Source organism: Mustela nigripes, chromosome 6 (assembly GCF_022355385.1).
Source record: "Mustela nigripes isolate SB6536 chromosome 6, MUSNIG.SB6536, whole genome shotgun sequence".
NCBI classification, from domain to species: domain Eukaryota; kingdom Metazoa; phylum Chordata; class Mammalia; order Carnivora; family Mustelidae; genus Mustela; species Mustela nigripes.
The window spans coordinates 97,495,659-97,523,083 of NC_081562.1; the positions used below are offsets into that span (position 1 = coordinate 97,495,659).

At 42.8% G+C, this 27,425-nt stretch overlaps 1 protein-coding gene across 2 annotated transcripts in view; it reads right to left on the minus strand.

The window, feature by feature from the left end:
- The window catches only part of PPM1H (protein phosphatase, Mg2+/Mn2+ dependent 1H), a 254,172-nt gene that overhangs the window by 132,417 nt on the left and 94,330 nt on the right, over nt 1–27,425 (minus strand). For both annotated transcript variants that reach the window (XM_059403605.1, XM_059403606.1), the window contains exon 3: nt 119–463. In XM_059403605.1, the coding sequence (XP_059259588.1) occupies nt 119–463 (345 nt within the window). The remainder of the gene's footprint in view (nt 1–118; nt 464–27,425) is intronic.

Consider the following 27,425-nt stretch of genomic DNA (forward strand, 5'->3'; position numbering starts at 1 on the left):
CACACAACTAGAGGACAGGTCAGAGACACGCCCTTCCAGGGAACCTTCTAGAAGAAGCATAGATTTGGCTTAAGCGAGGGCCTCCACCCAGACCCCTGGACCCTTCCGCGACACCTACCATTTCCTTAAACGCGCTTTCCAGAGCCCCGATGACCAGGCACTCATGCGGGATCTTCTTCTCCGTGAAGAAACGCGTGGGCGGGGTGCTGGGGGAGCCGGGCGCCCCCACGCCTCCGCGGAGCGAGGCCGCGCGGGTCAGAGTCCGGCTGTGCGCGGGCGTGTTCTCTGGCTCCTCGCCCAGGCAGGTGGGCGGCAGGACAGCAGAGTTCTTGAGAATCTCCACGATGTCCTGCAGCTGCTCCGTGACATGGTGCTGCAGCAGGCGCGAGGCCACCACCGCGGCCCCCGACCCTGCGTGACCGTCAAACAGCGACCAGTAGTGGCAGGAAACGCCTTCTGATTCCTGGGGGAGGGAGGCGACAGGGAGTGAGAACCTCGTTGGTCAGAGCCCCAGGGTCACACTGATGCAGTGAGGAGGGCGCTTAGCGCATCCACTTCTGATCTGTCTTTGGTTGGCAAACAGTGGGGGTCAAAACCCGGCAAAAAGGCTCAGGGATTTGTCACTGCTGTGATCACCATCCAGAGGATGGAGCGGTCCTTGCTTCTCCGCCTGCAGGAGGAGCCCAAATTACCAAGCAAGCTCAGCAGCTACTTTGTGGCAAGATCCACCTTGATTTGATGTTTTTGTTTGTTTGTTTGTTTTTAAGATTTTATTTATTTACTTGACAGAGATAACAAGTAGGCAGAGAGGTAGGCAGAGAGAGAGAGAAAGAGGAGGAAGCAGGCTCCCTGCTGAGCAGAGAGCCCGATGCAGGGCTCCATCCCAGGACCCTGGGATCATGACCTGAGCTGAAGGCAGAGGCTTTAACCTTGAGCCACCCAGGTGCCCCGATGTACGGATGTTTGATGTCAAACTCCAAGCCAGCAGGCAAGTCTTTAGGAGTCCAGCTTTAACCCCTAAGTCCTCATTGCCCTGTGCAACCCAAGAGCAGGCTTGGCCTGGAGTCTTTGGAGGAAGTCAAGCTCTTTTTTGCAGATTCTTCAAGAGGAAATCAGTAGACCCATTTTTCCCCCTGTAGAGCCTTTTCACTCTCAGATACCTGCCCCATCCTCTTTGATCTACATCCTATATTTTTAGAACATGTTCTCCCCTTAGACACCCAGTCTAAGATGCAGCCAATTCTAATCTCCTTCTCTTATTTCCTGCCTCCCTCAGTTTCCCAGTTGGTACCCAACATATTTGTTTCTTCCTCTTCCTATCCTAAAGCTACACATTCCCACGTTCCTCACTTACCATGGATTTCGTCTCGGAGTTATTTCTAGACTATTTCAAATGAATGTATTTAAAAACCATGTCTGAATTACACATGCCTAAGATCTTAGCTATAGGGAAAAAAGGCTTAAATGCATTAATTACTTTACTAAATAAGTAAGATGCATTGGTAATTAAACAGGTAGGGTGTATATAACATCTACTTCTAACTACTAGCATATACACCCCCACAGCAATAAATATCAAATCCTTTTCTAGCTAAAGCTATTAAATAAAGTTCTTTTGGTCTATCTTAGAATGATGCTGGAAGATACCATATAGTTATGGTGACATATGCCACTGCTCCATTTGTGCCTTTTAAATTTCACTTTTAATTCTGTGCCACGTGCTGAGGAAAAAAAAATTGATTTTTAGTCAACAAATACTGTGCATTCCCTACGTGACAGGTGCAAAGTGGACAGGGGATTAAAAAAAAACTTGCTAGGGGGCGCCTGGGTGGCTCAGTGAATTAAGCCTCTGCCTTCATGGCCTTCGGCTCAGGTCATGGTCTCAGGGTCCTGGGATTGAGCCCCGAATCAGGCTCTCTAATCAGCAGGGAGCCTGCTTCCCTTCCTCTCTCTCTCTGCCTGCCTCTCTGCCTACTTGTGATCTCTGTCTGTCAAATAAATAAATAAAATCTTAAAACAACAACAACAACAACAAAAAACCTTACTAGAAGCCATACCAGATATGGTCTGATCTTAATAATTCAGTGGGGAAAACACATACTGATCAAAATAATCACACAAACATAAGATCAAAATTCTAGTGAGGGCTACAAGGAGAGGTTCTTGGTGCCTCCAAGAGGCCAGCTTGCAGAGGGGGGACTTGGAGGAGGTTTCCCGGGGACATGCAGGCTAGCCTAAGAGCTGTTTAGAAATTCACAAGACAATGATGGGGAACAAGAGACCACCAGGCAGTAGAAACAGTAGGTGCCAAGGCCCTGTGGTAGGAAGGTGCATGATGCGTGAGAAGAGATGAAACCATACCATGTGACTGAATAGAGGAATGAAACAAGAAAGGCATGGGTGAGAAATGAGGCTGTAGAGGGACGTGGCATCCAGACCACTCAGTCCTCTCAGGTCACATGCAGGATCTTGGCTTTAGACTAAGAGTAACAAAGACCCATTGGCTGAGGTGGGTGGGAGGGTAACAAACTTAATTTATGTTTTTAAACGATCACTCAGGCTACGCCATGAGGCTTAGGAAAGAGTGAAAGTGAGGATGCCAGCTAGGAGGTGAATAACACCCTAAAAAGACAATCAAATTCAGGCAGTAACAAACACTTATGAATGAGTAAAAGCACTCAAACTCAGAGGACAGTAGAAAGAACAAGGACTTCAGAATTAGAAGATGGGAGTTCTAATGGCATCGTCAATACCAATCAGTGGGCATGGAAGGCAGACCAAAGTGAGGAAGGCAATACAGGCGTTCGACCCTGGCTGGGTCACTCCAGAGCCGGACATCCCTGGTGCTCAACTGCACCATGTCTGCCTAGTACGTAAGCAGCAGGCATTAGCTCCGCTCACAGGGAGTGGGTATTTAGCAAGGGTGAATGGTGATTTATGCCTGGGGGAGTAGATAAGTAGTCTCCCTTGTGTGTGACTGCTATCACTGCCATTACAGTATGGTTTCACCTCAGTCACTTTCTGAGCTTTAGTTCTTCACCAACATGAGAAGCTACTGTAGAAGAGTCCAGTGCTTCTGCTGAACTCCGAAAGTTCAATAATCAAGAAGTATTGATCCATGTCACGGGGGGGGGGGGGGGGTGGGGGAAGAAGCTAGGCCCTGAAGATGGGACAAGAAGAACTGGGAGGGAATGAGAGCTGATTGAGCAGCCGGTTGAGGAAAATACCCCGAGGCTTGGGCTGTGTGGCTGACTGTGGTACTTGCTTATCTAGTATCCACTCTTGGGTGGAACTTCCAGGAAAGCTATTCTTTTCCTGATAAAAGGAAAGCTCAAGTGGCCTGGCCTTTGCCCATTACCCGTCTCCTTTTCCTTCCTGCCTGGGTCACAGAAGCAACACCTGGAGGTAGAGTAACCCTCTTGCAAAACTGGCCGAAACCTGCTGTTGGAGGTAGTGGGGACAGGAGATCTGAAGGAGCCAGGGTCCTTGGTGTCTTGCTTGGGATGCCGCACGGGCCCTCAACAGCCTGCCCCCTGGGCTCCCTGTCTGCGGGCTTCATGACCTTTTGATAAGCCGCTGCTGCCAGCTTCTGTAACAAGAGCTGGGGACAAGGAGAGGAAAGGAGGTGCGTGTTTATCTAGTATTCTGGGACCCGGGGCATGCAGGGCGGGAAGGAGGAGTGTGAGATAAGGAATGCAAGAGCGCACAAAAGAAGAATGAAAATAGGTAGAAGTGGCTATCAACCAGGAATAAAACTGAAAAAGTTCTTATTGTAGGGCATCTGTGGATAGAATTCAGTGAATCTATATTTTCACCAACCTCTGAAATTTAGCATTTCCTCTTTTTATGAATGCGAGGCAATGAAGCATCACGGGATTAGCAATTCCTATGACCTGGTCACCAAGAGAAACAGTGACTGTCACTCTACACAGCCTGAATTATTGTTTATGCTCATTATTACTTCACAAGGGTTGGAGTAATTACACTCACCACGAGCCCTTGTTACTTGCTGCATTAGTAAAGTACATATTGCCTGCCATATTACACTCTCACAACTGGGAAAAGTGGCAAAAGAAAGGGATTTTTTGCTTATCACATCTAATTCCCCAAAAGTCCCAAGGCTACCTGAGTAAAAACTGCCCACACAGTCCTTCTGCACCCCATTTAAATGAAAACCCAGCAAACACTGTTAAGGAAGCTGTAGGCAGGGCCAGTGAGGGACGAAATAGGACCAGCTGTGTCCATGACTCAGATTCTGTTACACCTAAAGTATCATGTTTCTAGAATCATGATTTGATTCAAAGAAGATCAAACCCCATGAAATAACAAGGCACAAGGCAAGGCAATGCTACTATATTTTTTAAAAAGCAACTCTGACATTTTTCTGATGAGTAATCCAACCATTTCCTTCAACAAGGCAAAGCATTCTGAAGGCACTGCAGCAACAACCGGCTGTTGAACTATCTGGGCAATTTTTAAGCAGTCAAGAGAAAAACCGGACTGGGGGACTTCTGAAGCAGGGAGGAGAAGGGCAGCACCCTGCTTCGGAAAACACCTTAGCACAGCAGGGCTAGAAATGCTGGAATAGCCTAACCTTTAAAATGCAATTAGTAGTTTTCACAGTGAAAACTTGTAAGACATAGTTTTTCGACAAAGACAGTTTGTTTCTAACTAGAGACTGAATAAATCCAGCACTGCTGGATACACGGTTCACTCCCAGCCCAATTCAGTCAGTTTCTCTGAAGGTGGAGCCCTACCACTGATCATTTATTTAAGCTCCCCAGGGGATTCTGAAGTGCTCCCCAAATTGAGAACCCCCATACTAACAGAAGGGGGTTCAAGCCGTTCCAGAACCAAGCAGTTCCGGAGACCCTCATCCTAGTCTCAAATCTGCCATTCTCTGTGTGACCTTGGAGGAGTCACTCACAACGCCCTGAACTGACCAGAACAGCAGGGTCCAAACTGTGTTTCGTGCTTCCAAACTGTACCAGTGCTTCCAAACTGTACCACTTAGGAAAGAGGAAGTGGGCGTTTAAAGGATAAGTCCCGCTGACGGTTATTTCAACCAGAGCAGCACAGATGCATCGGTTACAAACATCAGGGGTTTGCCGAAGACTTTGGACAAAAGGAATCAACTGCTGAGGACAATTTTTGAAAGCTTTTGAACTAGGTAAAACCAAATTCATCAAGAGACTTCAAAATCTTCAGTGTCCTTCTGTGGCACAGAACTTCAAGTGAGAGATCAATTATTTGGGAAACTACAGCCACCAGGTGAGCCCTCTCCCACATGCTCTAGATGCCAACTTAGCTCTTAATGCCTAAGAGACCATCAGGTCACAGAAACATCGAGTTATGCGGCCACAGCACCCTTCCTGTCATGTAATAAACCTTACACAGCAGGCAGTATTCTAAATGCTTTATCAATATTAGCACATCTAATCCTACCACAACCCATCCTGGGAGTAGCCACCCTATGATGTGTGGTAATTATTCCCAATTTATAGAGGTGGAAAAGGAGGGACAGAGAGTCTCACTGTTCAAGATCACCACCTAGTAAGGGATGCAGCTGGGAGTAGGCTCCACGCTCTGAGCCATCAGCCCCTTGCCTCGCTGAATACCCTCACACACACTCCGCCTGCTCCTGGAGGGAATGCTTGCTCTCCTGTACACATGCCTCTTGGATCTGCTTCTCCTTTCTGTATCCCGAGTTATAATCAGAGTGATTTTTTCCCTAAAACCCCGAATCTGACCGTATTTCTTTGGCCAGCCTAACCTCCTCCTTCACAGGCTGGCTCCAGGCTTTGAGCCAGTTTGCAGTCTCTGATGTAGTCTCTGATGGTCTCCCCACATTCTGTCACTCCAAATCTCACCAACCAAACTATGGCATTTGTAGCTCATCGCAAACCACCCCCATCCTTTGCCTGAGTACCCCCCCAAGTACCCCCCCATTGCCCCCACCTATCTCTTAGTACACATCTTAAATTTCATCTCCTTCTGGGAGCTCCCACTGCATCCTGAGCCCACCCTTACAGCAGCACTCATCAAATTGTGCATGTCTATCTGGTCACCTGCTTGGGCGATGATCGACTGAAAGACTATTCTGGAAAAAGGGAGCAACTAGCAGGCAGTGCAGGTGTCAAGGGGACTTTTATATGGCCTATGTGGACAGTGGCCTCATTAAGACCAGCCTTGAGGGCTAAGTAAGGCTGGAGGGAGATTCTGGGGTCAAGGCAGACCAAGGAGCTTCAATGTGAAATGCCTCTATGTGGAAGAACAAGGTGGCAGCAGGATTAAGGGGTGCCAATCCCATGGCATTCTGTGATGTGCTGCAAGAAAGAAGCACTAGATTTTAGGAAGCTCACAGAGAACTGTCCTGAGGCAAAGATGGCCTAGGTCGGGATCGATGGGCCTAGAGAGGAGACTAAAGGATTCACAAGACACTTCAAAGAGCAGTATAAGGCTGGAATGGGCTGCAAGGTGTTTGAAATGGAACCAGGATCATAACAAAGAATTCAAATCTACTTTTGAAAGTGGCATGATCAAACAGGACACGCCATACATTTATTTTGAAAAAGATACAAGGACCCCCTTCTCCCTCACCCCCTTTATTCAAAACAATGCCATCAAATGTCATCAGGTAGGAATGTATGGTTGGATGTATAAATTCTGATCCGAGAACCTTGAGGAAAGAACAATTCCTAAACGTCACACCCACATCAAGGGCCCTGATCAATGTCAGGGGTGAATCTGCAAGAGAGGTCTGAAAGATCACAAGTAGTATGAACATGATGCTTTCAAGTGTCTCAAATGTTCAACTTAATTGCAAACACGCATCTATTTCATCATTGCATAGACTAGAACCTTCAGTGACTCCCTACTGCCCTGGGTCTCCTACATCCTCACATGGCTTATGGGTCCTACATGATCGAGTTGCTACTCCTTCCCCAGGGCCCTTTCTTGCTCTTTGTCAGTGGTCCTGATCGAGACAGCCTAGATGTAGGGCCCTGGGAATCTCACAGGTGCTCCAAGGAAACCAAAGGGACAAGATGCTGCCTTCTCTTCCTGTACCTGACTTTGCTGAGTCTTATGGGCCTAGAAGACCAGTTTAAACCACACACATTATTCCCTTCTAAGCTATGGAGACCTTTTTTTCCCCAAGGAAGATTACAAAAAAAGCAAAACATGCACCATATCTATCTCTCTGGAGCATATGCTGAAAACCACACCCTTTCTTCAGCTCCCGTACACTGCTGGAATGCACATACAATCCAGCATTGCTATATCCTTTGAAACACTGGCTAAAAGGCTAGGCATGCATGTGGGAAGAGGGAGAGCTGTGTTCACCACCTGCTTGGGTCAAGCAAAGGCCCCAAAGAGGGAAGTGAAGGCTAGGGCTCCTTTCAACATCCTCTGCCTACCCACCACACACACCCACCTCCCACCCGTCACACCGTTAGTCACTTTAGAGGGCATACCTCCTCAGTTTGGTATTAGCTCAGGGAACACCACTCTGAGTTTATATGGTAAATACACAGGGTTTCATGTTTTACATATTCTAACAGTACAAGGCTAACTTCATCACCGGTGACAATATACCAACAAACACACCAGTGATTTTAAAAGTTGGGTCATTTACGTAATGCACTTTCAGATGAGTTAATACTTAGCACAGAAAGAGCACAGGCTTTAAACCAAGACCACCCTGGGTTTGGGAATTTACTACTCTGTGATCTTGGGCACATTTCTTAACTCCTCTCACCTGTTTCCTTATTTAAAGAACAAGATGAAACTAGGACACAGACAGTAAGGATTCATTCATTTAATGCGTGTCTCAGAGTCTCTTATGTGCCAGGCTTATGCTGGGCACTGGGGAGGTAGGAGAGAGGAAGAAAAAACCATGTTCCCAAACTCCTGAGGCTAACAGTCTAAAACGTGAATAGGTAACTACAAGTGTGCTAGACAGGGGGAGCGTGGGGTGCCAGAGGAGTGGATAATATGTATTAAATGTTCAGACAATTGTGGGTTACGGGAGGGGGAAAGAGTAGGACCATAAAGAGAGAACACGAGGAAGTGATTTACAGCGATGGGAATGTTGTATCCTGATTGATGATGATTATATGAATCTACATGTATGTTGAAAACATAAAACTGCACACCAAAAGGTTAATTGTACATATACTTAAAAAAAAATATTTCTTAAATGTATTTGACAGACAGAGATCACAAGCAGGCAGAGAGAGAGAGGAAAGAAAGCAGGCTCCCCGCTGAGCAGAAAGCCCGTGAGGCTCAATCCCAGAACCCCAGGACCACAACCACAGCGGAAGGCAGAAGTGTCCAGCATCTAAAAGAACAGCAACAACAACAACAAAAACAAAACCTTACAACAGTAATTACTTATACTCACTATTAAATGGCCTGGGGAACAATGAGCAGGCAGGGTGCAGTAAGAGCTCCCGTAACCAGGGAGACCAAGCCACACTTTAGCTCCTTACTTTTGACTCTGCCAGATGGGTGCTCATGTCCCTCCACCATATAGCTTTTTTTTTTTTTTTTTTTTAAGAATTTTATTTATTTACTTGACACACACACACACACACACACACAGAGTGAGAGGGAATACTAGCAGGGGGAGTGGGAGAGGGAGAAGCAGGCCTCCCGCTGAGCAGGACGCTTAATGACTGAGCCACCCAGATGCCCCTGTACAGCTACTGTTGTTTCTTTTCTTAAATTACTTCCCCTCTGAGAAGTCTGAATTCTAAGGATGCCTGATGATTACCTACCATGTTTAATCCCCCCAAACCACCATAAAATGGGCATCATTATCTCATTTCACCAAGGATTTAACCAGGGCACCGTTAAGTGACTCCTGTGATGGGGTGATGCCAGGATTTGAACCCAGTCCTTCAGATTCCAAGTTAGGGAGGGGATCTTTCCAATTTCCCAGTACATGCAACTTTGTGTCATTATCTCCCTGGCTTCTGTCCCTCTGTAGCCTTTAGTACTTCAGCACCATTTTTCCCTTGCTGCTTACACATCCTGGGCCATTGGCTGATTACCAAAACTTCGGACAGTAGCCCCACATTCATCTCTGGTAGTATCAGAAAACGTCGCTGGGGCACCAGCCCCAGAAGCAAAGTTCTACACCTGAAAAGTCAACCCTCTCAAATTTAGAGTAACATGCTCTCGACATAATGAATTTCAAAATTAGTATTATGTTTTAACAAGTGTTTACCTTGTTTTTGCTCCCGATGAACAGGAGTTAAACAGGTACTCCACTTTAAGAAAAGCAGTATCAGACCTTTTCCTGACTGACCATGCACATTTGGCAGCCATCACTTAATGTCTTACAAAAAAGCAGCTCTGCAGCAGTTTGCTTATTGCATTCTGATTTACTGCCCCCCTCCAAAAAAAAAAAAAAAGTCTTGTATGTAACTGAGAACACACACACACACACACACACACACACACACACACTCCCCCACCCCTTTTCAGAAGGTGACAAACTGGGAGCTACAGGTACTCCGTCTCTCTTTAAGGATTTCTCTGAAGCAGGCCTGACATTACATCCCTCTTTTTAAAAAAAAAAAAAAAAAAGATTATTTATTTATTTATTTGACAGAGAGAGATCACACGTAGGCAGAGAGGCAGGCAGAGAGAGAGGAGGAAGCAGGCTCCCCGCTGAGCAGAGAGCCCGATGCGGGACTCGATCCCAGGACCCTGAGATCATGACCTGAGCCGAAGGCAGCGGCTTAACCCACTGAGCCACCAGGCGCCCTAGAAACTGACTTTTAAAAATATTTGCTTATTCCCTTTTCCCCATTTTCACAATCATCTATAATGCCAGAACTTAAGATTAATGAGTTTGGGCTGGGAAGGGCCCCTTGGGCCTTTCAACAAACTAAGCCTGCTCCCAACAGAAACGTACCCAGGGAACGGGCTAGTGACAAAATTTCGGACGCAAGCGGCTCGCACCCATTCAGCTTCCGGGGCACTGAGAGCACAGCGAATCCAGGGGGTCAGAAATCGGTAGCCTAAACTGCAGTTCTGTCAAAAAAGGAGCCACAGGATGTGCACCTCAACTCCGGGGAACCCACAGGCTCAAGAGCCTTGGTGAGGCCCCCTGGGGGGGGGGGGGCGAGGAAGCCCCTCCTGTGGTGTGCGGACAAAAAAAGGGGGAGATGCTAGACAAAACCTCAGACATTTCCTGTGGAGCCTGACAGAAGTGCTGAGAGGTGAGGCAGGAAACAAAGAAAACCAAGGAATGAGGCTTGACACATTTTTTCTGGGGTCACGAGGCCAGGGCGCCTGGTTCTCTCTGGCTCTGGAGCTCTCCCAGGGTGCCAGCCCCGCTCCGGCGCCCCACCCGCCGCCAGAGAGCGCGCAAAGCTGAGGGGGACTTCTAAGCCACCCGCCAGGGCTTCGCGGCAACATGATCAAGTCTTTCAGTTTTTTCTCCTCAAGCCGGAGAAGAAATGAAGCTTTGCTGTTTTCCTCACAGAAACTGATACCGGCGCCCTCCCGTGGTGTGAAGTCAGCCGGCTCGGCGGCGGGCCTGACGCTCACGCTGCCCTGTCCGTGTGTGCCCAGCCCCGCTGAGCGGGCCCCTGCGACCTGTTACTACGTTTTTAACTGAATCGTCCCTCCCAACATGGGTAACAGGTTTGTTTTTGTTTTTGTTTTTTTAAATCCCTGCACAGAAACCGCTGGTAGAAAACACGAGCAAATGAGAACATGTCACAGCTAGCACATCTTACTCCAAGTACTGACAATCTAGTCATATCTGACAACAATAATCGTTCTAATCCAAAGTCTCTGAAATGCTCAAAGAGACCGCTGAAATATGGAATTATACTTGTTATTGTTAATGATGAATTCTGCCTTGAGATATTAGCTAATGGGAACATGAAGTCTTTGCTCTTAGTAAGACCAGTTACTGTGGGAAAAATATTTAGAACAATGCCTGGCAGATGATAAAAATCATATGACTGTTAGCGGTTATTTTAAAACGCTGACTTTTCATCTTTACTGCCTTTATTTTTTAAATATTAATACATTTTTATAATTACTCCATGTACATTACATGATATGTACCAGTATAGTTATATAGCATTAAATGAGCAAGTATGTTGGGGGTACATACTCATACACATGGTATGGAGATTGCTACTCTAGAAATAGTTTTCTATGGAAATAAGGGGTTCTCCTCTCAGCTATCTACCCTGAAGATACAAATAACTCAGCTCATTTGACACTCATCTTCCCTTCCCTACACTGTATGGCTCTGGAATTTAGAAATAGACGGAGGGGCCATATCAATAACATGAAAATAACATGAATAACATGAAAGTCAGTAACATGAAAAGAGTACCACAAAGAGTTCCACTGGAAGTGGAAATCCCACTTTGAGTTAAATCCCATGGTTGTTTTTGCAGGATTCATATGAGCACAGGATGTTTTTGCCTGCCTCCCTTCTCACTGCCAAAGAAAAAGAGTTACTATTTCCCATTGGGCAATCAGAAAATTGTCATACTCTGCTGATTTCCCACTCTCAGCTACTATATGGCTTGACTGCCATAGTTTCTGGCCAGTTTTCAAGGCATCACAATGAAGATGTCAGAATCTAGAGGATGTGTTTTAGGCGTTTTATCCACAGGGCTTGGTTGAACTCTCCAATTCTGATCCTCAGGGTGACACAGCAAAGGGAGAAGGTAAGCCAATGACCAAGCAGATGCAGGAAATTTGAGTAACTTCATGCAAGCCATCCCTAGGGCCCACCCTCTATTGCTGTGCACTTGGCATCATGTCCTTGTAGCATACTCTGTTTTTTACCATACCTCTTTTTGTCTGAATTATTAAGATGTTTTGTTCCCCAGCAGAAAAGAATGCTTAATTTCATAGACTTAAAAATGAGGACCACTTCCTCAGGTTCTGACGATATGAAATTCAGATTTCTTTGTTTCAGTCCTTCCACTTTATGAAACAGTAAGATGTAGGACACATCTAGTAGTTTGGTTTTTGTTATTAAATGGCAATTTAGTCTCTTTGTTAAATTTTTATTTTTAAAAACTTTTTAATTAAAGAATTTATTCATGTATAATTAACATACAGTGTTATATTCATTTCAGGTGCACAATATGGTGATTCAACAATTTTCTACATCACTTGGTGCTCATCATGACAAGGGTACTCTTGATCCCCTTTGTCTCTTTTACCTGTCCCCCCAGTCTCCTCCCTTCTGGCAACCACCAGTTTGCTCTCTGTATTTAAGAGTCTTTTCATCTTTTTTATTTGTTCATTTGTTTGGGTTCTTAAATTAAATATGAGTGAAATCATAGAATAGTTGCCTTGCTCTAACTTATTTCACTTAACATTATACCCTCCAGATTCATCTATGTTGTTGTAAATGGAAAGATCTCATTCTTTTTTATGGCTGAGTAATATTCACTTGTGTATATACACACATACATACTACATCTTCTTTATCCACTCATATATTTTTAAGGATTTTATTTATTTATTTGACAGGGAGAGAGATCACAAGTAGGCAGAGAGGCAGGCAGAGGGCGGGGGTTGGGGGGGAGCAGGCTCCCCACTGAGCAAGGAGCCTGATGCAGGGCTCGATCCCAGGACCCTGAGATCATGACCTGAGCCGGAGGCAGGGGCTTAACTCACTGAGTCACCCAGGTGGCTCCTTTATCCATTCATCTTATCGATGCTTCCATATCCTGGTCTGCTTCCGTATCTTGGCTATTGTAAATAACACTGCAATAAACATAAGGATGCCTACCTCTTTTCAAATTCAGGATTTCATTTTCTTTGAGTAAATACCCAGGAGAATTATTGGATATGGTAATTCTATTTTTAAATTTTTTGAGGAACCTGTACTGTTTTCTACAGTGACTGCACCAATTTTCATTCCCACTGACAATGCATAAGGTTCTTTTTTTTTCCACATCCTCGCCAACAACTGCTTTTTCTTTTTAAATTTTAGTCGTTCTGTCCCATCTTATTTTTTTTCATTCTGTCCCACTGTAAAAACATTATTAAATAAATATTAATTTCTGAGAGATAGGAATATGTTTGTGACAGTTTTGGCTAAGTTGTGTTGTTTATTTTAGACTCAAAAATTACCTCAAATGTTCCCAAACCATTATTTTACACATCAAAAACTCCACCTAAACCACGTTACAGAAAGGGGTGCCACGGTCGCCCAGTTGGTTGAGCATGTGACTCTTGATTTCAGCTTAGGTCATGGTCTCAGGGTCGTGACGGCGGGCTCTGCACTGTGCAGAGATTCTATCTCTCTCCCTCTGACCCTTCCCCCCGCAAAAAAAGACAGTTTATAGTGAAAACACAAGTAATGTGAAGTAATACTGAAATGTAGCTACAGACTCGGCTATTAGAACAACAGATAACACTACTTGAACTCCATCTACTATAGGTGAGGTAGTATTCTAAGCACTTTTCATATTTTTAACTCATTTAGTTCAAACAACCCTATGAGGTAGGAGCTATTATCTGGAATGTAACAGATGAGGAAACTGAGGTACTGGGAGGGCAACTCATTTGCACAAGGTAACTAACATCTAGTAAGTGGCAGCACAATGATTCAGACTTAGACACACATTATTATCCAATCAGAAGACTTCTTCTTGCCATGGTTTCATGCAAACAACAGTTTTTCTATAAGTTGTCAAGGAAAAAATGGACTATAAGGTCAATAAGGGGATAAGCAATTTCATTTCCATTCTGTTCTTCAGCTGAGTCAGTAAGAGCTGTTACCCAGTTTCTGAACTGAAAGGAGAAATTGCTCAGTAAGTCCTAAATCAGGGGCACCTCGGTGGGTCAGCTGTTAAGGGTCTGCCTTCGACTGAGATCATGATCCCAGGGTCCTCGGATCAAGCCCCACACTGGGTTCCCTGCCCAGTGGGGAGGTCTGCTTCTCCCTTTCCCATTGCCTCTCCTACCCACCTCTCTCAAATAAATAAAATCTTTAAAAAACAACTCCTAAATCAAAAGAGAAATCATAATAAAAATGGGAAAATATTTAGTATCAAATTATACTGAAATTATACACATCATTAGGAATTATTCCTTTATTGCAGCCTTTTCCAAGAAGATTCTCTGCCACATTTCCCAGCAGTTAATGGATAAGGAGGCAGCATGTCACCAGAGACCAGACTACCCAGTTGACTCCAAGCTACACACGTTACAGCTCTATGTGTCTACTTCCTCATCAGTAAAATAAAGATAATGATAGTGCATACTTCTGAACATATCAGGTTAAATGAATCAATACTGGGGAAAGGACTGAGATCAGTATTGTGTCTGGCACATGAATGCGGAGAATTGTATTAAGAAAAAGGAAGAAGAAAAATTCTCAAGAGGTTATCACTCTTGCCAATGTTCTTCCCGTCTAAAGCTGTGGGGAAATCAAATTACAGTGAAACGAGGAAAAGTTTTCATCTTAGCATCATCTATTTTCCTTTAACCTTAAGGTGTGCTGTAGTGGGGAAAAGTCTACTGTGGAATCAAGTTCAAGTTGCCTTCCCAACTACTATGGACATCTTGGTCAAACCCAGTCTTCAGAGAAAACCAACACCAACTGAGGAGGGAACTCTGACATTGGCCTGGTTCTAAAGTCACCCTTCTTCATCACTGGCAAGAGTTTGTGTCCCTAGAACCAAGAGAGAAGAGTTTTGAGAGAAACTACTGTCCTGCTTCAGAAAATCCAAGGGGATAAATAAAAAGGTTATGTTTTCTTGACTTGCACAAAACAAAGTCCTTAACTAGAAGGAAAATTCAGAGTAACACATACAATGAGAAAAAGAAAAGGCTCCTCCCATTGTTTTTTTATAGCTGACATCACTGCTGGAAGCAGACTGCCAAATGAGGGTCAAATATTCCAGAAGGGCTGGAACCACCAGCAACCTTCATTAATGCTCTTGGGGGTGGGGCAGTGAACGAGTCCTTATAGAAAACAAGGGGGAAAAAATGGCAAATCTTCCATTCAAAGAGTTGAAATAGTCCCTTCTCACTTCCCTTTCACCTCTCCCCGCCCCAATTTGATCCTACTTGCCTTGAATTCCCATAGTACTGTCCTATCCTCTAAGGAGAAAGATAATCCGCTTTCCTCTCCCCTGCTGATGATCTTGGCCACAATGTGGACACAGCCATCTCCTGTTATTGTAATTAGAGACTGAACTAACAGATACAAAACCCCCATACTTTGATGTGTTTTGACTAGATTAAAAAACATAAGGGTGCTCCTAAGGAAAGAGACTTGGAATGCATGAATCCACAGTCTGGTCTTAAGCCAGAAACAATCTGTTCTAAATAGGCAGTCAGGTGGGGGGGATGGGGAGGAAATCCTGGTTATTGCCACAATGTCCTATCTCTCACCTACACAACTTAGAGTGCAAGAGCTTCTTTTCTTAATGCTAAGGCTCTATGATGCCCTTAGGAGTGAACTTCTCCCTCCTCAGAGAAATCAGCTAGTATTTCCGTCTTTTTACCTCATTGCTAAAATGACCAGATACTTGAGAAATGAAAAAGCAAAAGCCTTTAGGAAAGTTATGTTCTCCCTCGCATGGCGTCCCTCGGTATGGCAGATAAAGACTGCTTCAAATTTCCCAAAGCGGAGAAAATAGAGTCGTGATGATTAGTTCCTACAAATCTTAATCCGGTTAATTAAAATTCCTTCAATGGGAAGCAGGTAGGAGGCTACTGGTTAAGGTGTTGCCCTCAACAAGCTTACAGCATCTTTCCTAAGAGAAAATTCTGAGAGTCCTTCAGAAATGCTAGCATTTTTATATTCCCTCTTTCCTACCACCCACCCCCTGTCCCCAAGTCATTAGGGGCACAGGAATGTGAGCAGGCTTGCACACTGTCACAGAGTACCTGTTTCCTGCCAGCCTGCCTGAGGGATTATGGCTCCTCGAACATAAACCACTCAAAGGGATGCAGGCACTGGAAAATTCTACCCTGAGCTTGTCATAGAAAATACCCTTCTCTACTTTATAGCCTCTTCTTTAGCGATCTCGAGATTCTCTTCCTTATGCCTCAAAAAAGAAATATTTTCTTCATTTCACTATGTCACTAATTCTAAAATTTAAAAAAACCCATTATTATTTTTGTAAGGGAGAACACAGTAATTCAACTATATCCCTTGCATTCTTTATGCTAAAATACTACAGTGCAGAACACATTGAAATTTCTATTTGTATCTCTTTTAAGCTAAAGCTTAAAAAGCTTTCGAACATTGCTTCTTTAGCTCCCAATGTATTGTTTTTATATGTAGATGGAAACTGAAATTAACTTGTGATTTCCTCAAAGGTGCTGTTGTCAAGAACTCAGCAAGTACTGTAGGAAACAACACTCCTTCAGTGAATGCCTCATGGAAGGGAGGCAGAATATAGTTCATATTATTTCCTTCACCAATTTTTTTTAAGGTTTGTTTTAATAAGAGGATTAACTACTGACTCCTTTGACTAAAAAGATTACTTGTCCTAATAGGATAAAAGAATTCTCTGAGTTGGCATGAGGGGTGAATTAAAGTTGTCTTAAAATCTTTATACCAATTAATAATTATCCACGGAAGAAAAAAAATCACCTTATTGCTACCCAGCTGCCCAACTGCCATTCAATTTAAGAAATGTCATCATATATAAACTTCCAGACATTTTAGGTTTTCTTTCTAAGATGAAGGTGATATTATACACGAAAGATGTCTTCTGGAAATATTTGACTTTACTAAGTTGACTGGCGATGAGACGTCAAGAAAGGAGGGAGAAATTATTTTTAAAAACATTTATTTGGGGTGCCTGGGTGGCTCAGTGGGTTAAGCCTCTGCCTTCAGCTCAGGTCATGATCTCAGGGTTCTGGGATCGAGCCCCGCATCGGGCTCTCTGCTGGGGGGGAGCCTGCTTCCCTCTCTCTGCCTGCCTCTCTGCCTGTTTGTGGTCTCTCGCTCTCTCTGTCAGATAAATTAATAAAATATTTTAAAAAAATTAAAAAAAATTATTTATTTGAGAGAAAGAGGAAGTTTGCACATGTGCAGGGGAGGAGCTGAGGAAGAGGGACAAGCAGACTCTGTGCTGAATAAGGAGTCCAATGTGGGATTGAACTCATGATCCTGAGATCAACACCTGAGCTGAGACCCAGAGTCAGATGCCTAACCAACAGAGTCACCCAGGGGCCCTCCTCTCCTAATTCATTTTTTAAAATGACAGCTCAGATGTCACTTTCTCCAGGAACCATTGTCTAATCTGATCCATTCTCTTTCCTCTGTTGTTCTCCAAACCATCAGTAACCCATCTGAGTTAGGCTGCCCAGGAACCTGGATTTTTAAAATTTAAAATTTTAATATTTAAATTTAAAAATGTTTAAAATCTTTCTCCTGAAACTCACTCCACTGGATTGCTGCTGACTTGTTGACTCTTGCGCCCTCCTCAACCCAGCTCTAGGAGGACGACTGGAACTGTGCTGAGCTCATCTTGCCCCCAAGGCAGCCTCAGTGCTTAACACCTGTTTGGTAGGTAAAGGAACAGACACAGAGGGGGAAGGGGCAGAGCCACCTTACTTGTCCCCTGCAGAGGATTTGTGCTGTGCCCTATACTGTCACTACCCTTTCTAGGCACCACTGTATTTGAGGTAAGGGATGTCTTCTAAATGGGAAAAGTCATTGGCTTCTTTTAAGCAGTATATCCAGCATGCCCTGCTAGCAAATTGCTCATTCAGAGTAGAAGCCCAAGTCTTGGTAACAGCCATCCATGTCCTGCCAGATGGCCTCACCCCACTCTCATTGCCTTTCTGAAAACATCTCCTGCAATCCTGACTTCACTCTCTCTGCTCCAGCCATGTGCACCTCCTCCCAGATCCCGGAGAACACCAGACCTGCTCCTGCCTTACTTAGGGTCCTTGCAGTTGTCTAGAACGTCAGAAAGCTCTCCCTCCAAACAGCTGCACTTTCTGGTCTGTGTTCAAACAGCCTTCTTAGTGGTACCTTCTTTAACCAGCCATACCTCCACTGACTGTATGCCTAGGTGTCTGCTTTGTTCTCCATAGCACTTAGTATCTGCTGTGGGATACATTTTAATTGTGTTTCCCTCAAGGGATGTAAGTTCCCTGTAGGTAAGGACTGTTGTCAGTTTTATTCCCTGCTGAATCCTCAGCATCTAGCTTCTGATACACAGCAGGTGCTCAGGGGTTTACCTGACACAGCGAGGCACAGTTTTCGAGCTTTTAAAAAGTAGTGCAGGGCTGCCTGGGTAGCTCAGTGGGTTAAGCCTCTGCCTTCAGCTCAGGTCATGATCTCAGGGTCCTGGGATCAAGTCCCGCATCGGGCTCTCTGCTAGGCAGGGAGCCTGCTCCTTCCTCTCTCTCTCTACTTGTGATCTCTCTCTGTCAAATAAAAATCTTAAAAAAAAAAAAAAAAAAAAAAAGTAGTGCAAACAACATGATGGATCTCCTAACTTAAAAATGGGCAAAGGAGGAGCCCTTTCAGACTCCGTGTTGAGGAGGCAAGTCTTTGTGCGGCACTGGGACCAGCCTCCTGGGTGGAGAAGAGCACAGGAGACTTGTTCAGGGTTCCTTATTTAGTGAAGGAGCAGAGCTAAGATTTGAACTCAGTTCAACTCCAGAACTGATGTGATCATTTTGCCTCATTACCTCCCATTCCCCAACCTCTTACTCCCCATTCCCACAGGATGCCCCTTTCCCACTGTTCCTTGTTCAGAAACACAGGATTTGCATCATACAGAAAGCTTCCACATGGGTCTCTTCTGATTTGGTTAAAGCACATTTTCCTGGGGTCATTGCCCAGCTTTTAGTATTTTATTTGCTCCTTCATATATTCTTATCTGGACAAAATGACAAGGCAGAAAAACTCACCACAAAAAAAAGAACAAGAGGCAGTACCAAAGGCTAGGGACCTAATCAATACAGACATTGGTAATATGTCAGATCTAGAGTTCAGAATGATGATTCTCAAGGTTCTGGCTGGGCTCAAAAAAACCATGGAAGATATTAGAGAAACACTCTCCAGAGAAAAAAGAGCTAAATAAAAGAAATAAAAGAACTAAAACCTAACCAAGTTGAAATCAAAAAAGTTATCAATGAGGTGCAATCAAAATGGAGGCTCCTACTGCTAGGATAAATGAGGCAGAAGAGAGAATTAGTGATATAGAAGATCAAGTCACAGAGAATAAAGAAGCTGAGCAAAAGAGAGACAAACAAATACTAGACCATGAGGGGAAAATTCAAGAGATAAGTGACACCATAAGATGAAACAACATTAGAATAATTGGGATTCCAGAAGAAGAAGAAAGAGAGAGGGGAGCAGAAAGTATATTGGAGAGAATTATTGTAGGGAATTTCCCGATTATGGCAAAGGGAACAAGCATCAAAATCCAGGAGGTGCAGAGAACCCCCCTGAAAATGAATAAGAATAGGTCCATACCCTGTCACCCAACAGTAAAATTTACAAGTCTTAGCGACAAAGAGAAAATCTGAAAGCAGCCCAGGAAAAGAAGTCTGTAAGAAACAATGGTAAAAGTATTAGATTGGCGGAGTGCCTGGGTGGCTCAGTGGGTTGGACCTCTGCTTTTGGCTCTGATCATGATCTCAAGGTCCTGGGATCGGGCCCTGCATCGGCTCTCTATTCAGCAGGGAGCCTGCTTCCCCCTCTCTCTCTGCCTGCCTCTCTGCCTACCTGTGATCTTTCTCTCTGTCAAATAAATAAATAAAATCTTAAAAAAAAAAAAAAAGTATTAGATTAACAGCAGACTTATCCACAGAGACCTGGCAGGCCAGAAAGAACTGGCATGATATATTCAGAGCACTGAATGAGAAAAACATGCAGCCAAGAATACTATATCCAGCTAGGCTATCATTAAAAATAGAAGGAGAGATAAAAAGCTTCCAGGACAAACAAAAACTGAAAGAATTTGCAAACACCAAACCAGCTCTACAGGAAATATTGAAAGGGGTCCTCTAAGCAAAGAGAGACCTTAAAAGTAGTAGATCAGAAAGGAACAGAGACAATATACAGTAACAGTAACCATACAGATAATACAATGACACTAAATTTATATCTCTCAATAGTTACCCTGAATGTAAATGGGCTAAATGCCCCAATCAAAAGACACAGGGTATCAGAATGGATAAAAAAACAAAACCATCAATATGCTGCCTACAAGAAACTCATTTTAGACCCGAAGATACCTCCAGATTTAAAGTGAAGGGTGGAAAACAATTTACCATGCTAATGGACATCAGAAAAAGCTGGGGTGGCAATCCTTATATCAGATCAATTAGCCAAAGACTATAATAAGAGATGAGGAAGGACACTATATCATACTCAAAGGTTCTGTCCAACAAGAAGATCTCACAATTTAAAATATCTATGCCACTAACAGGGGAGCAGCCTACTATATAAACCAATTAATAACAAAAATCAAAGAAACACATCGATGATAATAGATTAATAGTAGGGGACTTTAACACTGCCCTCACTGAAATGGACACATCATTCAAGCAAAAGATCAACAAGGAAACTAAAGGCCTTAAATGACACACTGGACAAGATGGACATCACAGATCTACTCAGAACATTCCATCCCAAAGCAACAGAATACACATTCTTCTCTAGTGCACATGGAACATTCTCCAGAATAGATCACCTCCTGGGTCATAAATCAGATCTCAACCGGTATCAGAAGACTGGGATCATTTCCTGCATATTTTCAAACCACAATGCTCTGAAGCTAGAACTCAATTACAAGAGGAAGTTTGGAAAGAACCCAAATACATGGAGACTAAACAGCATCCTTCTAAAGAATGAATGGGTCAACCAGGAAATTAAATAAGAATTTAAAAAATTCATGGAAACAAATGATAATTAAAACACATTGGTTCAAAATCTGTGGGACACAGCAAAGGCAGTCCTGAGAGGAAAATATATAGTGATACAAGCCTTTCTCAAGAAAGAAGAAAGGTCTCAAATACAAAACTTAACCCTATACCTAAAGGAGCTGGAGAAAAAAACAACAAAGGAGGCCTAAAGCCAACAGGAGAAGAGAAATCATAAAGATCAGAGCAGAAATCAATGAAATAGAAACCAAAAAAACAATAGAACATATCAACGAAACTAGGAGCTGGTTCTTTGAAAGAATTAATAAGACTGATAAACCCCCGGCCAGACTTATCAAAAAGGAAAGAGAAAGGACCCCAATAAATAAAATCATGAATGAAAGAAGAGAGATCACAACCAACACCAAAGGAATACAGACAACTATAAGAACATACTATGAGCAACTCTACGCCAGCAAATTTGACAATCTGGAAGAAATGGATGCATTCGTAGAGACAAATAAACTACCACAACTGAACCCAGAAGAAATAGAAAACCTGAATAGACCCATAACCAGTAAGGAGATTGAAACAGTCATCAAAAATCTCCAAACAAACAAAAGCCCAGGGCCAGATGGCTTCCCAGGGGAATTCTACCAAACATCTAAAGAAGAATTAATTCCTCTTCTCCTGAAACTGTTCCAAAAAATAGAAATGGAAGGAGAACTTCCAAACTCATTTTATGAGGCCAACATCACCTTGATCCTAAAACCAGACAAGGATCCCATCAAAAAAGAGAATTACAGACCAATATCCTTGATGAACATAGATTCGAAAATTCTCATCAAAATACTAGCCAATAGGATCCAACAGTACATTAAAAGGATTATTCACACTGCCAAGTAGGATTTATTCCAGGGCTGCAAGGTTGGTTCAACATCTGCAAATCAATCAATGTGATACAATACATTAATAAAAGAAAGAACAAGAACCATATGATATTCTCAATAGATGCTGAAAAAGCATTTGACAAAGTACAGCATCTCTTCCTGATCAAAACCCTTCAAAGTGTAGGATAGAGGGCACATATCTCAATATTATCAAAGCCATCTAAGAAAAACCCACCGGAAATATCATTCTCAATGGAGAAAAACTGAAAGCTTTTCTGCTAAGTTCAGGAACACGGCAGGGATGTCCATTATCACCACTGCTATTCAACATAGTACTAGAAGTCCTGGCCTGAGCAATCAGACAACAAAAAGAAATTAAAGGCATCCAAATCAGCAAAGAAGTAGTCAAGCTATCACTCTTTGCAGATGATATGATACTATATGTGGAAAACCCAAAAGACTCCACTCCAAAACTGCTAGAACTTGTACAGGAATTCAGTAAAGTGTCAGGATATAAAATCAATGCACGGAAATCAGTTGCATTTCTTTACACCAACAACAAGACAGAAAAAAGAGAAATTAGGGAGTCAATCCCATTTACAGTTGCACCCAAAACCATAAAATACCTAGGAATAAACAAAGAGGAAAAGAATCTATACTCAGAAAACTATAAAGTACTCAGGAAAGAAACTGAGGAATACACAAAGAAATGGAAAAATGTTCCATGCTCCTGGATTGGAAGAATAAATATTGTGACAATGTCTATGCTACCTAAAGCAATCTACACATTTAATGCAATCCCTATCAAAATCCCACCCATTTTTTCAAAGAAATGGAACAAATAATCCTAAAATTTATATGGAACCAGAAAAGACCTTGAATAGCCAGAAGAATATTGAAAAAGAAAGCCAAAATTGGTGGCATCACAATTCCAGACTTCAAGCTCTATTACAAAGCTGTCATCATCAAGACAGTATGGTCCCGGCACAAAAACAGACACATAAATCAATGGAACTGAATAGAGAGCCCAGAAGTAGACCCTCAGCTCTATGGTCAACTAACCTTCAACAAAGCAGGAAAAAATGTCCAATGGAAAAAGAAAGCCTCTTAAGCAAATGGTGTTGGGAAAATTGGATAGCCACATGCAGAAAAATGAAACTGGACCATTTCCTTACACCACACACGAAAATAGACTCAAAATGGATGAAGGACCTCAATGTGAAAAAGGAATCCATCAAAATCCTTGAGGAGAACACAGGCAGCAACCTCTTCAACCTCAGCTGCAGCAACATCTTCCTAGGAACATCACCAAAGGCAAGGGAAGCAAGGGCAAAAATGAACTATTGGGACTTCATCAAGATCAAAAGCTTCTGCATAGCAAAGAAAACAGTTAATGAAACCAAAAGACAACTGACAGAATGGGAGAAGATATTTGTAAAGAATATATCAGATAAAGGGCTAGTATCCAAAATCTATAAAGAACTTAAAGAACTATCTATAATCTATAAAGAACTATAAGGAACTCTATAAAGAACTTATCAAACTCAACACCCAAAGAACAAATACTTCCAATCAAGAGATGGGCAGAGGACATGAACATTTTGCAAAGAAAACATCCAGATGGCCAACAGACACATGAAAAAAATGCTCCACATCACTCGGCATCAGGGAAAAACAAATCAAAACCACAATGAGATACCACCTCACACCAGTCAGAATGGCTAAAATTAACAAGTCAGGAAATGATATGCTGGCGAGAATACAGAGTAAGGGGAACCTTCCTACCCTTGTCGGTAGGAATGCAAGCTGGTGCAACCACTCTGGAAAACAGCATGGAGGTTCCTCAAAAAGTTGAAAATAGAGCTACCCTATGACCCAGCAATGGCACTACTAGGTATTTACCCTAAAGATACAAACGTAGTGATCTGAAGGGGCACGTGCACCCAAATGTTTATAGCAGCAATGTCCACAATAGCCAAACTATGGAAAGAACTTAGATGCCCAACAACAGATGAATGGATAAAGAAGATGTGGTGTATATATACAATGGAATACGATGCAGCCATCAAAAGAAACAGAATCTTGCCATTTGCAGTGACACGGGTGGAACTAGAGGGTATTATGCTCAGCAAAATAAATCAATCAGAGAAAGATGATTATCATATGATCTCCCTGATATGAGGAAGTGGAGATGCAACATGGGGTGTTTGGAGGGTAGGAAAAGAATAAATAAAACAAGACAGGATTGGGAGGGAGACAAACCATAAGAGACTCTTAATCTCACAAAACAAACTGAGGGCTGCTGTGGGGAGGGGGATCAGGAGAGACTGGTGGGGTTATGGACATTGGGGAGGGTATGCACTATGGTGAGTGCTGTGAAGTGTGCAAACCTGGCGATTCACAGATCTGTAGCCCTGGGGCTAATAATACATTATATGTTTATAAAAAATTTTTAAAAATTATTATTTTTTTGGTTAAAGATTTTATTTATTTATTTGACAGAGATCACAAGTAGACAGAGAGGCAGACAGAGAGAAAGAGGGAAGCAGGCTTCCTGCTGAGCAGAGAGCCTGATGCGGGGCTCGATCCAAGGACCCTGAGATCATGACCTGAGGTGAAGGCAGAGGCTTTAACCACCGAGCCACCCAGGTACCAAAAATTTCAAAATTTAAAAAAAAAAAAAAAATGGGCAAAGGATTCAAAGATAGAAAGATAAATATTGAATAAAGAACACGTGATGTTTCTTTTAAGAAGCTATGTCTGGCCAATAAACACATAAAAAATGCTCAACATCACTAACCATTAGGGAAATACAAAACCAGGAGATACCACTTCACACCCATTAGGATGGCTACTTAAAAAAAAAAACAAAACAAACAAACAAAAAAAAACCCCAAAACCAGAAATCAACAAGTGTTGGCAAGAATGGGGAGAAATTGGATTCCTGTGCATTGCTGGTTGTCATGGAAAATGATGCAGCTACTGGAGAAAACAGTATGGCAGCTCCTCAAAAACTTAAACAGAATTACTGTATCATCTAGCAATTCCACTCTGGCCATAAATCCAAAAGAACTGAAAGCAGGGATTGACAGATACCTGTAGACCTATGTCTATAGCAATATTATTCACGATAGCCAGAAGATAGAAGCAAGTGTCCCTTGATGGACAAATTGATAAAATGGTATGTATACATAACAACGGAATATTATTCAGTCTTAACCTTGAATGAAATTTTGACACATTCTACAACACAGATAAATTCTGAAGACATTATAAATGAAATAAACCAGACACAAAATGACAACTGTTGTATAATTCCACTTATATGAAGTACCTAGAGTAGTCAAATTTGTAGAGAAAAAAGTAAAATAGTTAACTGCCAGGGGCTGAGGGCAGGGAAGAACAGGGGTTAGAGTTTAATGGGTAGAGTTTCAATTTCAGAAAAAGTTTTGGAGATGGAGGGCAGTAATGGTAAGAAAGTGTTTGATGCCCCTATACTGTATACCTAAAAATTGGTTAAGATGATAAATTTTAGGTTATGTATAATTTCCCATAATTAAAAAACAGCAGCACAGCTCTTGCCTTAAACTCCTAATAAAAAGCCTAATATATAAGGCAGATAGGAGTGAGGTGCCTACAGCTGGAGCAGGAAATGGAGGGGCAGGAAGTGTCCACACTGCTTGACATCTCCTGGCTGCCTCCTGGAACAAGGACCCCACAGAGCTATAGAATGATCACAAGCAAGGTTCATAGCTCCATCCTAAAGAACTAAGGCACTGGTTTCACTGCTCTTTTTTGTTTGTTTGTTTGTTTCAAAACAAAAACCACAACATACATACATACATACACTTATTTATTTATTTATTTATATTGGGGGGGGTAGGTGATGGGACAGAAAGCAAGAGAGAATTTTTTTTAAGATTTAAAATTTTTATTTATTTAAAGATTTTATTTATTTATTGATAGACACAGCAAGAGAGGGAACACAAGCAGGAGGAGTGGGAGAGAGAGAAGCAGGCTTCCCGCTGAGCAGGGAGCCCAGTGAAAGACTTGATCCCAGGACCCTGGGCTCATGACCTGATCTGAACACAGATGCTGAATGACTGAGCGACCGAGGCACCCCAAGATTTTTTAAAAAATGTATTTATTTGAGAGAGAACAAGAGAAAGAGAATGGGAGATGAGGGGCAGAGGGAGAAGCAGACTCTGCACTGAGCAGGGAGTCCCACACAGGGCTCAATCCCAGGACCCTGGAATCACACCCTGAGTAGACAGAAGACACTTAACTAACTGAACCACCCAGGTTCCCTGGAGAGAAAAAGAATCTTAAGCAGGCTCTACGCTCAGTAGAGAGCCCCACTAGAGGTGGGGGTTTCTCAATCTAAGGACCCTGAGATCATGACCTGAACCGAAACCAAGAATCAGACACTGAAGTGACTGAGACACCCAGGTGTCCCTGGTTTCACTGTTCTTAAGAACAGGAAGTTAAAAAGCTACTCCTGGCTCTATTTCTAGGAGGAATTTAGCAACAAGGAAAAATGACATCATCAACCGGCCTTGGGCCAAATGTCAGTGCTGACTAATTTTTACAGAAATCACTTCATATCCTGGTGGCAGGGGAGAACTATCAGGGGAAAGAGCAACATGAAGTCACTGGCACCCATATCAATTATTATCAATATCTCACAGGCTCTGAGCCCTTTTCCGTAATAACTCAATCCTCGAAACAATCCTGTCAAATAGGCATGAAGGAAAATTGTGTGATCACTCACTACCAAATGGATAAACAGACAAAATTCAGTGGACATTATCCACAGAGAATCCCTCAAGCGGAACTGACTTTAGGATAGTAACTGCTCACATTTATCAAGGACTTATTAATTAAGACACCTAGCTCAACATTTCCATAGACAGTGGATTTCATACTTCCATCCAGTCTTTTCCCACCATATTCGGTAACAGTTATTATTATTACTCCTTTTTCTAGGAAACTAAGGCTCAAAGAAAAAATAACTATGTTAAAGTTAAATGGTTTGATAAATGACAGACTATGATGGATTAGGCTGAAACCTACTGTTCCAGAGCCTGTGCCCTTAACCATTTTTGTCTGTACTGCCCATCTGAGTCCTTGACTCTGGCCCTTTGGGAAAAGCCCAGTCAATACTTCCTTTAGCCTTGAACACAAGTACAACTAATGAGTCTCTATAGGTCACTGTGTTTCTAAGTTGAACGAGTATGAACCAAATAAATCAGGAGTCTCATTCCCTGAGTATAAACGCAATGAGATACTATTTCTTACACGGAGAAAATTTTCCTGGACCCTTTACAATCCTCTGAAAATGAATATACAACAATATCTGCAAGATTACTAGAATAAAAAGTCACATTCGGATCATCTCAAAGTTTCTTTTCTGTAAGCTAAATAATCTGCTGGTGGACAGAGTACCAATTATTTCCTCTACTTTTCTAAGTGCTTCTTCAGAACTTTCTGAGGATGTCTGCTTTCTTCTCCAGAAACTGAAGAGAGAAGAAAAGCTACGGTTTGTCAACAGGGCATTCAGTCTGCAGGGCTGCCCCACGGGATGCAAGGGCTTTGGGCCAACTGAGACAAGGACTAACTGGGAAGAGCATCAACCAGAGGCTCCCGCTGGACAACTCTGACAGACAGGCCAGCACAAGAAGGGGA